The sequence below is a fragment of the Anabrus simplex genome, chromosome 1 (genome assembly GCF_040414725.1).
Source record: "Anabrus simplex isolate iqAnaSimp1 chromosome 1, ASM4041472v1, whole genome shotgun sequence".
NCBI classification, from domain to species: domain Eukaryota; kingdom Metazoa; phylum Arthropoda; class Insecta; order Orthoptera; family Tettigoniidae; genus Anabrus; species Anabrus simplex.
In genome coordinates this window covers 1,448,061,137-1,448,075,491 of record NC_090265.1, presented here as the reverse complement: position 1 = coordinate 1,448,075,491, position 14,355 = coordinate 1,448,061,137, and the positions used below count along the sequence as shown (strand labels likewise).

Below are 14,355 nucleotides of genomic sequence, written 5' to 3'. Positions count from 1 at the left end.
AAATGAAACTACTTATAGTTTTAAATATTTCCATTTCTTCGGAGAGCGTACGTGACCTTATTGTTATTTGTCATTTTCAATTTTAACCCCATTTACTCATTATTCTAGCAAGAGATTTTTTTTAAAATGTTGTTCCTTCACGCAGGTCGGAGAGGATGGTACCTGGGAACGTTCTGAGCGGAAACGAAAGGGAAATCTAATGAGATAGTATTAACAACATCCGGCAAGAAGAAGGATCGCAGTATCTGTGCTGTGTGGGAGTTATTGATCTCAGGTACAACACTTTACGTTTAATATTACGTGAATGTGAATAATAAGGAACGTGAATAGTACTTGACTAAGTCTAATATAATGGCTAATGAACGAAATATGAGTATTTTATGGATGTATACATAGAAAGTAGGAAAATAATATCAGCTTTGACCGATTTAAAACAAGTTGCTACCGACATTAACATGGATATGTTTTCGGGCTTGGGGTGTACCTGAAATTAGCGTCATCATTTTAGTCCAGACATTTTTGCGTGGACATAAACCGGCGCTGTTGAAACCAGGGAACCAGTGTTCGTCAGGTATCTACAATAAATCTGCGTTATTTTCGTCTTCACGTTACTATTGTGGGCCTGAACTCCGTCTTCTATGCACAGTAGGTAGAAATGACGGCGTGCTTTAAGAGAGTTTCCACAGACTTTTGCTGGCATTTCGTCTAGGTCACAGTAAATCACACGGAAAGGTCACCGAAGGGAGCGGAATTTTTTCCGTATTCTTATGGTCATAAAATTGTTTGCTACATCAGCGACCATTTTGTTGGACGTAGATCTTGTGACATGTCATAGTAATGTTTATTTATTTATTTATTTATTTATTTATTTATTTATTTATTTATTTATTTATTTATTTATTTATTTCTCACTACAGGATTTGTAATCCCACTTACAGTGGCAAATGTTTACATGTGTTCTTTAATGCTTCGACTTAGTCTAATAACCTAATATTTGAACTATTCTAATATTATATTTACAATGAGAAAGGAACAGAATTTCACATCTAATCTAATTTACTCTTTACAAAAAAGAGTAAAATAAACATTTTAAAAATAAAAATCGTAATTCCATATCTAAACTATTATTTTCTTCTGGATCTAACATTTATAATTGCATTTATGGGATAGGGCTTAATGTAGAATATTTATAATACATTTTATGGTTCAGATCAGCATTAGAAATTAGAAAGTTTTCACGGAGATGGTGAACTGTTGTAGAAATATGTCTAGAGGTACACAGAAGTCTAAAGACTTATTTTTCTGAACTGCATTGTTTGTGCGCTGGATCATGATTCGATTTACCTGAACTTTTGTCCAGCTATATGGCTAAATGGTTAGCATGCTGGTCTTCGGTCAGGGTCTCCCGGGTTCGATTCCTGGCCGGGTCGGGAATTTAACCTGCATTGGTTAATTTCGATGGCTAGGTATGTGTGCCATCTTCAACAATGAAATTCGTCACAGGTAGGGCCCCATCCTCACAGAAACGCAGGTCACCTATACGACGTCAACACGAAAGACCTCCACCAGGCCTGTTCGGGGGCCACACGCCATTATTATTAACGTAACTCTTTATCTCCCCTGTGGGTGAACTGAAAGGGTGCATTATCTGTACCTACTACATGTCGTAAGAGACTACTAAGAGGGAAATAACCAGAGAATCTGTACTCGCTCTAGCGTCCTCCAAACCCGAAAACACATCCATGACTCTATGCTTCTGAGTGTAGCGAACAAATACATAGATCTTCTTCTTTTTCACTGTAAAAATGGTATTTGTCTTGATCTGAGCTCTTTGAGATTTTGAATGTTTTTGGAATCAAGACAAGAATCACACTGAAGTTGAGAGAATACACGGATATGAAAGACGAGCAAATCTACAGAAAGAAGTGAAGCAGGGTTTGAATTTGACCCCTTTCTTAAAAATATATTTCAACGAGAGGATATCATTAACTCTAGATTTTTCCATGACATTATCATTTCATTGCAGACAACAGAGGATATGAACAAGGTGGTTAAGGTGTGAACGCAGTCTAAAAGAACGTGTACAAGATATATAATTTAGAATTTAACAAATAAATAGACGTAAATTAAAAGTAATGAAATGTATTCGAATACATTTGACTGATATGAGAAAACAAATCAGGAACAGAAACTTTGCATGAAGTAAGTGAATATCGTAACTGAGGTGGTAAAAATCAAAATAAATGTAAGCCCTGAAGGCCCTCAGGGTGATGGAAGGTAACCTAGGTACTATGTGAGATAGAGTGGCTACTTACTTCTATGCTTGGCTGCCTTTGCCCCAAGGTACTCATTTTCGGTGTAGACTGACTAGACCCCACTCCAGAAGTGGAAGTCTCCTTTGTAAATGTTTCGACTTCCTGACGGAGAATCAAACCCACCCCTTTCCGCGTGAGCCTAGTATGCCTTTACTATGACGGTTAGTTAGTTCACTGGAGTGGTAAAACAGCTAATAGTGATAGAAGCAAGGACATAAAAGGTTGACCAGCCCAAGTAAGTCTATTGACTTACGCTCGAGGTGAGCAAATTTTTCTTACCTAGAAAATGTTTTAAAGGCGCTTGTGACATTATATGACAGTAAAATATGGGCAATAGCAGGTGCAGAACGAAAGGGAAGAGGGATTTTACAAATATGTTTATACATTACCAAACGTCCAGGGTGATAGTGCAATAATTGAAGAAAGAGTGATTGAAGAAGGTTGGAGAATACGCAAGAGATATGGCTCATTTTCAGGCAGTGAGGACTTGTTCGATTATATTTGTTTAAAAGTGAGGTAGTGGGTTCGAGCCCCACTGTCGGCAGCCCTGAAGATGGTTTTCCGTGGTTTCCCATTTTCACACCAAGCAAATGCCGGGGCTGTACCTTAATTAAGGCCACGGCCGCTTCATTCCACTTCCTAGGCCTTTCCTATCCCATCGTCGCCATAAGACCTATCGGTGCCGGTGCGACGTAAATCAAATAGCAAAAAAAATGTTTAGAAATGATGGGGCAGTATTAAGACAAATATGACAAGTACATTAGTAGATTTAGACTAATATAGCTACAGAGGGATGGGAAGCTTTGCACTGGATAGGTTTGCATAAAATCTAGTTTAGTGACTCTTTACCTAACAAAAACAGTATTTTTTCCGTTTTTCAAATCGTTATTCACTTCGGAAATATTCACCCACGAATTGTGTTATGACTGTAATGAATATATGTTTAGGCTGTTAATATATTTTAATTCTAGATATAGTAGAAGTTGGTTGTAACGACATCCAAGGGACCTGATAAACTGTGTCATAATAAACGAGTTTCGTTGTAACGTAGAAGTATGCTATCGGTCTACTGGGGTGGAAAATGATGTAGAATAAAACATCAATTAGGCTTATTTTAGATTTCATGTATTTGCTGTTAAGCATGTCATTAATGTAAAAATGACATGACATACAATAGAACGTATTTTAAATTTAATGAAAGAGTGGGAGTTGCCGGAGGTTGGGGACTTGCTAGCACGAATTTCCGAAGGATGATGGCAGAAGGGGTGAGTAGAGAATTTTCCAGGACGCCAACCCCCAACCTCGACTTACCAATGTTCAAATAAGAATAAGAATAATAATAATACGTTAACATGTTTTGGTGCTTAGAAAATGCTAATCCATACTGAGGTTTAAAATTGTGTTGTATACGAGGTGGATGCTCTTATGTTTGCCGTTTAGATACTTCCATGCAGCTGCATTTATATGGTAAGTACGAAGTAAGTTCGGAGCCTCGGAGTCATACCAGGGTGGACTAACAGTGAATACTGTTGGTTTTCTTTTTGTGTAGCTAAAAGCTGCAGGGTGACTCAACGTTCACGAAAGAGATTATTACAATTTTTGAAATTAAGTGTCCTTCCATAAGATGCTGAGAACTAGCTGGAGCCATTTCATGGACGAAGCTACCTCGAGGCGTAGTGGCCGCCCGAATACACACCGAAGCCATGTGTTTAGGGTCCCATTGTTGAGGAACGCTGCTCTTGACCTTCTCCGGCAGTGACGTAACAATGCGCTCTGCCCTGCTATGCTCTCTGCGTGGCCCCCTTGGAGCAGCAGGCTGATCGGTCCGCCGCGGCGACCTGGCAGTCCAGTCTCTCCGACAGAGTGCTAGCGAGTGTTGGGTCTGCCAACGAACAGAGCATGTGGTGAAGTGCCTGACCGACAGACATGAGTCCGAGTTCGTGCATGGGACCGCCACCGCTGCTCCGATTGGTGAGTTATTGACACAGCACAAAGACGGACAAAATTCATTTTCACGAAAAGTTGCCTTGATTTAATATTTGTTTACAAATATGCATTTGTTTACTTATGTAAATATACAGTTGTTTGTTTATTCGTCTGCTTTTCAATGTTCTGAGCAAGTAGCTGAATCATTATTGAAGGAAAATAACAAAGTAGTTCACTACTTACCGAAACTCGTCCCACTCCCCAAAATTCTGTTTTGAGTTTTCAAAATCTGGATATTTGACAGAGGGAGAGGGAAAATTGCCATGTTGGGATTCTGAGAGTGTTCATAATTGTGTATTGAAGGTCCTCGAAGTGATTAGCGTCACTAAATTTCTCCTCTTGAAAGCAGAAATCGCTATGAATATCAAATAACCAATAGCTGTGAATGGAATATTCTTATTGTGATGCAAATGAGTCAAGGAGCTTGGAGGTATGCATTGTAAGAATAACTTCATTTCTTGAGCTTATCGCGAATATATCTGAGGTATATAGAACCATCCCGGCTCATTTGGGGTTTTACCTGGATGTCCTCCCTTAGGTCACGTATTTTTTCAGGTGAAAATTACAATTGATATCGATTGGTATTCGAACGTCGAACGATCTGCGCTTAAGTCGCTGTGTTAATAATGACCTGAACGATTCTAAAAAGCATACATAAAACGAAAATGTAGATTATTAAGAGATTATTGTAATATGCTAATAAATTATTCAGAAGTAGTAGGTATTGTTCTTGTGAGAACAAGAAAGGCCAAAGTAAATATCTGGAACAAGTACATTTTCTCAAATGTTATGATAAGGTACCAAAGGTACAAAAAATAAATTTCTCCGTGATGACCTTGCGTAACCTTGAGTTTTGCTCTTGACTGCGGGGTCGCCCTAATTGCACTTCTCCTTAAAACAATAATCACCATTGCTCTTCATAAAATAAGTTGCCATTCTCATTTCTCTCAGTGTTATATACAAAATATCAATAAGCATTAACACGAAAATACCAAGCAAAATCGTAACTTATGAAATCTTACCAGTTCAAAGTTCGGAAGTAAACATGGAGGTGGTGATTGTTATTTTACGATTCGATAATCATCCCATTTTGAAGCGAGGACGATTCAAACAGAGTTTCCTTCAGGAATTTAATTAGTGTATTGATAAACATTGTCGTTTTTAAAGGAATGACATATTTGTAGTAGTGGTTGTGGGATGATATTAGTGATGCATTTTGCTTTACATATATCCTATTGACCTAAGCTTGATAAACTACAGCATTGAGTTGAATGTTCAAAACAAATAAGAGTCAATGTGCGGCTGAAGAACTACAACACTGAAGCCCTGAATTTCTATGAATTCCTCACATTATGTATCTTTGACTGTACTTTTAATTATTTTTTTTGACAGATTATATCAGTGTGGTGTTGCACATCAAAGCCGGTCCTGCGGTCTAGGGGTAGTTTGCCGGCCTCTCATCCGGACACCCTGGTTCGATTCCAGGCTACGATAGGGATCGTTCCTTGGACCACTGAGATAATGTGGTTAAAATTGATAAGCTATCTACATGATGGTGATATGATGATTCCGGTCTAGAAAACATAGAATAACGGACCAGAGGATTTGTCACATTGACCATGCGTCACCTCGTATTCTGCAGGCCTTTCGGCTGAGCACTAGGAGGAGGCAGATCAGGGCTGTAGCAACTTGGTATTTGTTTATTTGATTATTGCACCTGAAACCAACATCCGTCTTTACACAAGAATATGTAGCCTTGATGAATTAACTGTTAAGCAAAATGATATGTCGTATGGCTTTTAGTGCCGGGTTATCCCAGGACGGGTTCGGCTCGTCAGGTAGAGGTCTTTTTATTTGACTCCCGTAGGCGACCTGCGCGTCGTGATGAGGATGAAATGATGATAAAGACAACACGTACACCCAGCTACCGTGCCAGGAAAATTCACCAATGATGGTTAAAATTCCCGACCCTGCCGGGAATCGAACCCGGGACCCCTGTGACCAAAGGCCAGCACGTTAACCATTAAGCCGGACAGCTGTTAAGTACCATTGTTTTAATAGGAATTTGACTGCCGTGAAACAACTCCGGATAAAGGTTCGAGTAAATCATAACAAATATCACGTAACACTACCATCTACTGCTCAATGTCACTGTCGGTGAATAATCATGAGAAGAACAAGAAAATTGTAGCCTACAACGTAGGGTCCAATATTGGTCAAAATTAATTTCTTTTTCATGGCAATCGAATGTCAGATTGGTGATACAAAGCTGGAACATGTAGATAATTTCAAGTATTTTGGATGTGTTCTCCCAGGATGGTAAGATAGAAAGTGAGATTGAATCAAGGTGCAGTAAAGCTAATGCAATGAGCTCGCAGTTGCAATCAACAGTATTCTGTAAGAAGGAAATGAGCTCCCGGACGAAATTATCTTTACATCGGTCTGTTTTCAGACCAACTATACTTTACAGGAGCGAAAGCTGGGTGGACTCAGGATATCTTACTCATAAGTTAGAAGTAATAGACATGAAAGTAGCGAGAATGATTGCTGTTACAAACAGGGGGAACAATGGCAGGAGGGTACTCGGCATGAGGAGATAAAAACTAAATTAAAAATGAACTCGATGGATGAAGCTGTACGCATAAACCGGCTTCTTTGGTGAGGGTATATGAGGCGAATGGAGGAGGATAGGTCATCTAGGAGAATAGTGGAATCTGTTATGGAGGGTAAGAGAAGTAGAGGGAGACCAAGACGACAATGGTTAGACTCAGTTTCTAACGATTTAAAGATAAGAAGTTTAGAACTAAATGAGGCCACAGCACTAGTTGCAAATAGAGGATTGTGGTGACGTTTAGTAAATTCGCACAAGCTTTCAGACTGAATGCTGAAAGGCATAACGGTCTTTAATGATGATGTATGTATGTAAGTATGTATATTTAACATTCCTTCGATTTCTATATATTACAAGTGTGTTCGAATTTTGTCCTGAAAGGGGATAATTTAATTTACCATAAATGTTGTCCACCGTAGACTCCCTCATTTAAGAACTTTTAAATGCCAACAGACTACACCGGGATTCAATCTAACAACCGTGGACACTGAAGGTGAACACCTCAACCAAATAGCTACACGGATATTCGGTTAACGTTGTGCACTACGAGAAGAACAGTGAATCGTTCGATCCCAGGCCATGAGAGAATTGGGTGCCCATCGTCAGTGTTCTCCCAAGAAATGCTGGGATTATATTCATTTCAAATTCCGAGCTCCTCATTTCAACTAAAGCCCAAGTAATTACATTTGAATACCCTATTGTAGATAGTGCAAGACCACTAATCTGCCAAATTTCACTCGCGTACGTGCTCGGTACTTGGCAACAAAAATATTTTTGGTATGAACGCAGGAAGCTCTCTCCGATGTTCTGACACGCAGATATTTCAAATCCATGGCTGCAAGACTCCAATTCACAATTTAGTTCCGAATAAGTCGATTAGAATGGCAGTGTCAGCTGAGTAACAGTGGCACTGCCTGCACTACAAAACGGGCCCGGTTCGCATATCGGCCGATGTACATAGGACTTGTGAAGTGAACTCTCAAGCACCCGGGGGTCTATATCCCACATAAAGAAGGACGTCTCTTGGCTATGATCGCTATGTCAATAGTCTAGTTAAACTACAAATTTACTTCCTTTTATTATTATCATCATCATCATCATCATCATCATCATCATCTGTTTACCCTCCAGGTTCGGTTTTTCCCTCGGACTTACCGAGGGATCACACCTCTACCGCCTCAAGGGCAGTGTCCTGGAGCTTCAGACTCTTGGTCGGGGGATACAACTGGGGAGTATGACCAGTGCCTCGCCCAGGCGGCCTCACCTGCTATGCTGAACAGGGGCCTTGTGGAGGGATGGGAATATTGGAAGGGATAGACAGGGAAGGAAGCGCCCGTGGCCTTAAGTTAGATACCATCCCGGCATTCGCCTGGAGGAGAAGTGGGAAACCACGGAAAACCACTTCCAGGATGGCTGAGGTGGGAATCAAACCTACCTCTACTCAGTTGACCTCCCGAGGCTGAGCGGACCCCGTTCCAGCCCTCGTACCACTTTTCAAATTTCGTGGTAGAGCCGGGAATCGAACCCGGGCCTGCGGGGGTGGCAGCTAATCACGCTAACCACTACACCACAGAGGCGGCCTTGCTTCCTTTTATAACAATCTGGGATCTCCAGTTTACTCAGTTTCATCAAACAGCGCTCCACGATCAGTCAGTTATCATTACTTTGGTGTTGTGTAACATGCCAAGTTAGTATTAGCAGGGATTCATGTCCTAACCCTGCATTCGGCTGGTATTAGTTTAAGTAGATTGATTCGAAATTTGTGTTCGAAGTGGGCATCTTTTATCTGGAAACTAAAGTTTATTCAGTTTCAATCAAGTTCACGATCCTTCATTTTCCCAACGGCATGGGGCCGGCGCTCCATGTGAATTGAACCCTGTTTCACGGCCGGATGCCTTTCCTGACGCGAACACTATGTTAAAGGGTGTATTCACTATTGCGGGTTAGGATTGCTCTCGGGCTCTGAAACAAATTAAGAAGTGTGCTTCCATAAGCCTTAATTGAGGAATGAGGCCGTTTACTTGGCTCATTTTTATATTAGATCCAACCCCATGCTGTAGGGATGAAGGGCTTGCCTCTCACCCACAGGACTAAGGTTTGAGTCCTGGGCAGTCCAGCAATATTCCGGACAGTAGGCGGGAACAGGATTCACTCTCATGAGACCTAGAGAGGAGCTTTCTGATACAATGGCAGCGGATCCGGTCCAGAGATCGAAGCATTACGACTGACGATGACAGCACGCTGATCATGTGACACATTACCCCCAGGCCGTGCTCTCGCAGACCAAAGACACTATGGGTTTCTTTTTAGCTGTGTACACCAGTTCGGCTCCTTCGCTAAATGGCTAGCGTAGTGGTCTTCTATTCAGAAGGCCTCGGGTCACATTCCCGGCCGGAGCAGATATTTTAACCATGTGAGGTTAATCCCACTATCCCAGGGGCTGAGTATTTGTGTTAGTTTTAACACATTTATCCATGTACGTACAACACATTACACTACAAAACGACCAGAAAAAAACGCAATAGTGAATACACCCTTTAACATAGTGTTCGCGTCAGGAAAGGCATCCGGCCGTGAAACAGGGTTCAATTCACATGGAGCGCCGGCCCCATGCCGTTGGGAAAATGAAGGATCGTGAACTTGATTGAAACTGAATAAACTTTAGTTTCCAGATAAAAGATGCCCACTTCGAACACAAATTTCGAATCAATCTACTTAAACTAATACCAGCCGAATGCAGGGTTAGGACATGAATCCCTGCTAATACTAACTTGGCATGTTACACAACACCAAAGTAATGATAACTGACTGATCGTGGAGCGCTGTTTGATGAAACTGAGTAAACTGGAGATCCCAGATTAAATATGACCACTTCAAAAATAAATTTGGCTATGAGACAAGAAGATTTGAACTCTGAATCCAGCGAGGGATGGCCGTGACTGAACCGACCGTGACCCCGAGGATACTCAAGACACAGCATTATTTAAAGAAAACAAATGAATAGACAGTACAATATCATATTTCGCAATTAAAGTAGGAATAAACTGTACTAAAAGAAATGAAACATTCATTCTAAAAGGTATCAGTAACCGTTATAGGTACTTTCTTTTTATATTAGTTTCGCGTCGCGCCGACTCAGACAGGTTTTACAACGACGAGGTGAGAGGAAAGAGATGGGTCTGGGGAGGAAGCGAGTGTGGTGCTAATTTAGGTACAGTCCCAGCATGTGCCTGATGTGAAAATGGGAAACCACGGAAAACCATCTTCAGGACTGCAGACAGTGGGGTTCATCCCTACGTGACCAAACCTCATAGCCACTCGCTCGGTGTATCCTTAATTAAGATACCACCTGCTGTGCAAATGGGAAACCATGGGAAACCATTTTCAGGGCTGCCGACTGTTTTAGAACTTATCATCCGAATTCAAGTTCATAGCTATGTGGCTCGAACGGCTCAGTGAACTGGCTGGATGTTGTACTTGCTTGAGAAGCCCAATGGGCAACTTTTACATTGGCTATTTTTCATTCCGTAGGCCTACATTGAGTCCTCGGTCTGAAGACCGATTGACTCCCAAACAGTTTAACCCTCAGGAGGTACAGAAAGGTGAACTAGGAAGATTAGTAAAATAGTCTCCCGTTACTGTCCTCGCGAAGCCAGACCGTGAATCCAAATACCAATCTACCAAGCCAACTGATATGCATGTAGCAATATTTTCACAAAAATTGACGACAGGCATGGTTACCAGAAGTATGGTGGTATGGTTCTTCCATCGCCAGACATAACTCACATTGAGTCGAAGATCAGACCAGAAGGCATGTCGTATAAACATTAATCAGAAATGGATCTGGACTTCTAGCTCTTGTTTGACCTGAGAGGTAGCGTCCCAGATCACTGTTCTTATTTGCAGCAGAGTAGCAGAGCCGTAGAGAGGACAAGATCCCGTGAGATCCCTCAGGATTCGGTGCAGTCGATATTGGTATGGGAATCTGCCTCTCGTTGGCCAATGGAGCGGCTGAAAGGAATTGCCCACACTACCTCACGTGAACTGCGGCACAAAGTGCTTTGTATCCAACCTCCAGGACCGGTGAAGGCTGTGATACATTTTTCTATACTCCAAGCCGAGCTGAGTGGCTCAGGTGGTTAAGGTGCTGGCCTTCTGACCCCTACTTGGCAGGTTTGATACTGGTTCAGTCCGGTGGTATTTGAAGGTCAGCCTCTTGTCGGTAGATTTACTGGCACGTAAAAAGCACTCCTGTGGGACTAAATTCAGACACCTCGGCATCTCCAAAATCGGAAAAATAGTTTGTGGGACGTAAAGCTGATTGCGGTTTTCAGTTTTTAGTTCAACTCTTCTTGAAAAAAAAAGAAAAGTTAGGCCATGGTATTACTACAACAGCTTTGCATTAACAATCTATTTGCAATAGATCGCCCTGCTCGAGCGTGAAAAGAGGACGTCTTCTGTCACTTACACTAGACATGGGCTGACATTGATGTCCTTGGCTGCCACGAGATAGCTATTTACATGAAATAGAATAGTGTCCACATTATCGTGATCTGTCATCCGGAACAGTATCGTCGAGGACCCCAGAAGGAGATCCTAGACTGGACGTTTATAGATACAGTGAGTGCCAATGTACTCGTATTATTACAGTAGAAGAGGAAATATCACTGGCATTCGCCGTAGGTTTTTGGTTGAAGCAGTAGGTAGTTTTAACGAACATGGTGTTGTCTCAAAGGGATGCGTGGGAGATAAGTGGTATGAAAAGGAGCAGTACTGTTGTTGCTGTTGTTCCAAGGAAAGAAGGGTGGGATTATTGTGTTCAGATAGTTGTTCGCTCACACAGATTATTTATGATGAGGGTCATTTAACTTATGTGAGGACATTGACACGTACCGGTATGAATTTGAATATCACTTTAAGGTATGTCCAACTGCTTGGTTGAATATTTAGGTTTTCTCTTTAATGCTATTTGTTCGGAGCGTCGACCTATAGAGATCTTGCACCATGCGATATGAACCTGCATGTAATCGAAATGGGGGGAGTGTAGAGTGTTTAATATAAGGAAAGGAACATTCAGGACGATACAAACACCCAGTCCCCAGGCCAGGGATATTAATCATTTACAATTAAAAACCCCTGACCCAGCCGGGAATCTAACCCGGGGCCGCCGGGTAACAGGCGGACGCATTGCCCCCTACACCACGGGGCTGCACTGAATAGTCAGCTTACTAGCCATCTGTTCAGAGGGTCCCAGGCTCGATTCCCAACCGGACAGGATTTTAACTTCATTTGGTTTATTCGTCTGGCTAGTAGACTGAGTGTTTGTTTGTCTTAATAGAAATCTGTTCATCCACATGCAATACACAATATTAACAACTACCACAGAAACACACAGTAGTGAATACATCCTTCAGTATGGAGTTGGGTGACAAGAGGGCCATCCGTCCGTCAAACTGCGCCAATTCACATCAGTTGCCGAACCCACTAAACTGAGGAAAAGGTCCAGGGAGAATACTAAGAATATCACTTTAATGAGTAGGTCTATAGAATAATAATGTATCTTAATCGAGCACACACGTTTTCGAACAACACATTTTAGTCTTTACTAAGACAGGACGCAATCCACTTGACTTACAGGGTCATACTTATCTCATTCTGATATTTGATATCAAATTAGACTTGCATATCTCCACACAGCAAGGGTCTCGTGAATCGTTACCCGGGGTCCAATGATAAAAGAGACATCAAAGTGCCTTTTTCACTGAGGGAACAAAGCCTTTGTATCTCAGGAAGTGGAAATGTGCCGAGTAATTCCTTTCCTTTATCGCTGGTTTAATGGGTTGTATGCGAGGAAGGAAGACAAGACAAGAGTATAGAAAAGTAACCTTGAAGGATCAGTTTACAATAATTAGAGCTAAGGTAACGTAACATGTTGCGTGTTGCAGCTGGTATGCAGTGCAATATGGAGCATTCGCTAAATGCACTTTATTGAACGTCCATCTAAATGAGCTGATTCCGTAATGCAACTAGCCTCCTGAGCACGCGCCTAGCCACGCTATGAGCTACATCTACAGTGACAGTCAGAATTTTTCGGACAGAATAATCTATACATATAATACCCCTGTTGTTAAAGAAAGAACTAATAATTTCGAAATTTCTAAACTCTAAATTTACCGAGCTCGATAGCTGCGGTCGCTCAAGTGCAGCCAGTATCCAGTAATCGGGAGATAGTGGGTTCGAGCCCCACTGTCGGCACCCCTGAAGATGGTTTTCCGTGGTTTCCCATTTTCTCACCAGGCAAATGCCGGGGCTGTACCTTAATTAAGGCCACGGCCGTTTCCTTCCCATTCGTAGACCTTTCCTATCGCGTCGTCGCAATAAGGCATATCTGTATCGGTGCGACGTAAAGCAAATAGCAAAACAAAACAAAAAAACCTCTAAATTTAATGCACTTAATAATAATAATAATGTTATTTGCTTTACGTCCCTTTAACTACTTTTAACGTCTTCGGAGACGCCGAGGTGCCGGAATTTAGTCCCGCAGGAGTTCTTTTGCGTGCCGGTAAATCTACCGACACGAGGCTGTCGTATTTGAGCACCTTCAAATACCATCGGACTGAGCCAGGATCGAACCTGCCAAGTTGGGGTTAGAAGGCCAGCGCCTTAACCGTCGGAGCCACTCAGCCCGGCAATGCACTTCTTAGGTGCTGGAATTATCCAATTGTGGTTTGTAAATGAGTTTAAAAAGTAATAATCTTTTATTTATTTGAGGTACGAAAATTTGCTGGTCAATATTTTTCGGACAGGAGATGTTTAGCTGCTAAAGGTATGCTTTGCACTTGTTATGCGCTGTGCAGGCAGGTCCCAGTCAGTGCCTTCCTAAAACACAAATCAGACGCAACGATTCACGAGTGAAGTTGGACGCAAAGGAAACAACAGTACATTTGATCAAAAGCAATTAGTAATATTCCAACATGAAAAAGGGAAAACATGTCGACAAATCTCAGATTTGCTTAACATGAAGAAAATTACTTTAAGGATATTATCTGCCGATACAAATTTCAAGACAGAATTGAAAATTTGCCACAGACAGGTCGCCCGAGGGTTCTTACTAGGAGAGAAGAGAGGGCAGTAGTATGAAAACTGAAAAGAAATCCACGTCTTACTACAACTACTATTGCTGCTACAGCTGAGAACGAGTGTGGAAAGAAGATCAGTGCAAGTACAATCCAGAGGGTGTTATATACAGGTGATTATCACGGGCGAACTGCAAGAAGGAAGCCCTATTTCAACAAAATAAATAGGATCAAGCAACAACGATTTGCTAAAGAGCATCTTACCAAAGTCATGAATTGGTGGAAGACTGTCATTTTCTGCGATGAATCGAAATTCAACGTTTCTGGCTCAGATGGGCGCATCATACTTTGAAGACACCCCAATAAA

General features: G+C 41.7%; 1 protein-coding gene across 1 annotated transcript in view; it reads left to right on the top strand.

Annotated features, from left to right (window-relative positions):
- The first annotated feature begins 4,170 nt into the window (after nucleotides 1–4,170).
- The window catches only part of LOC136879323 (mucin-21), a 209,723-nt gene continuing 199,538 nt past the window's right edge, over nucleotides 4,171–14,355 (top strand). Inside the window, exon 1 of the mRNA XM_067153144.2 lies at nucleotides 4,171–4,286. Coding sequence (XP_067009245.2) covers nucleotides 4,242–4,286 — 45 coding nt within the window. The 5' untranslated portion in view covers nucleotides 4,171–4,241. The remainder of the gene's footprint in view (nucleotides 4,287–14,355) is intronic.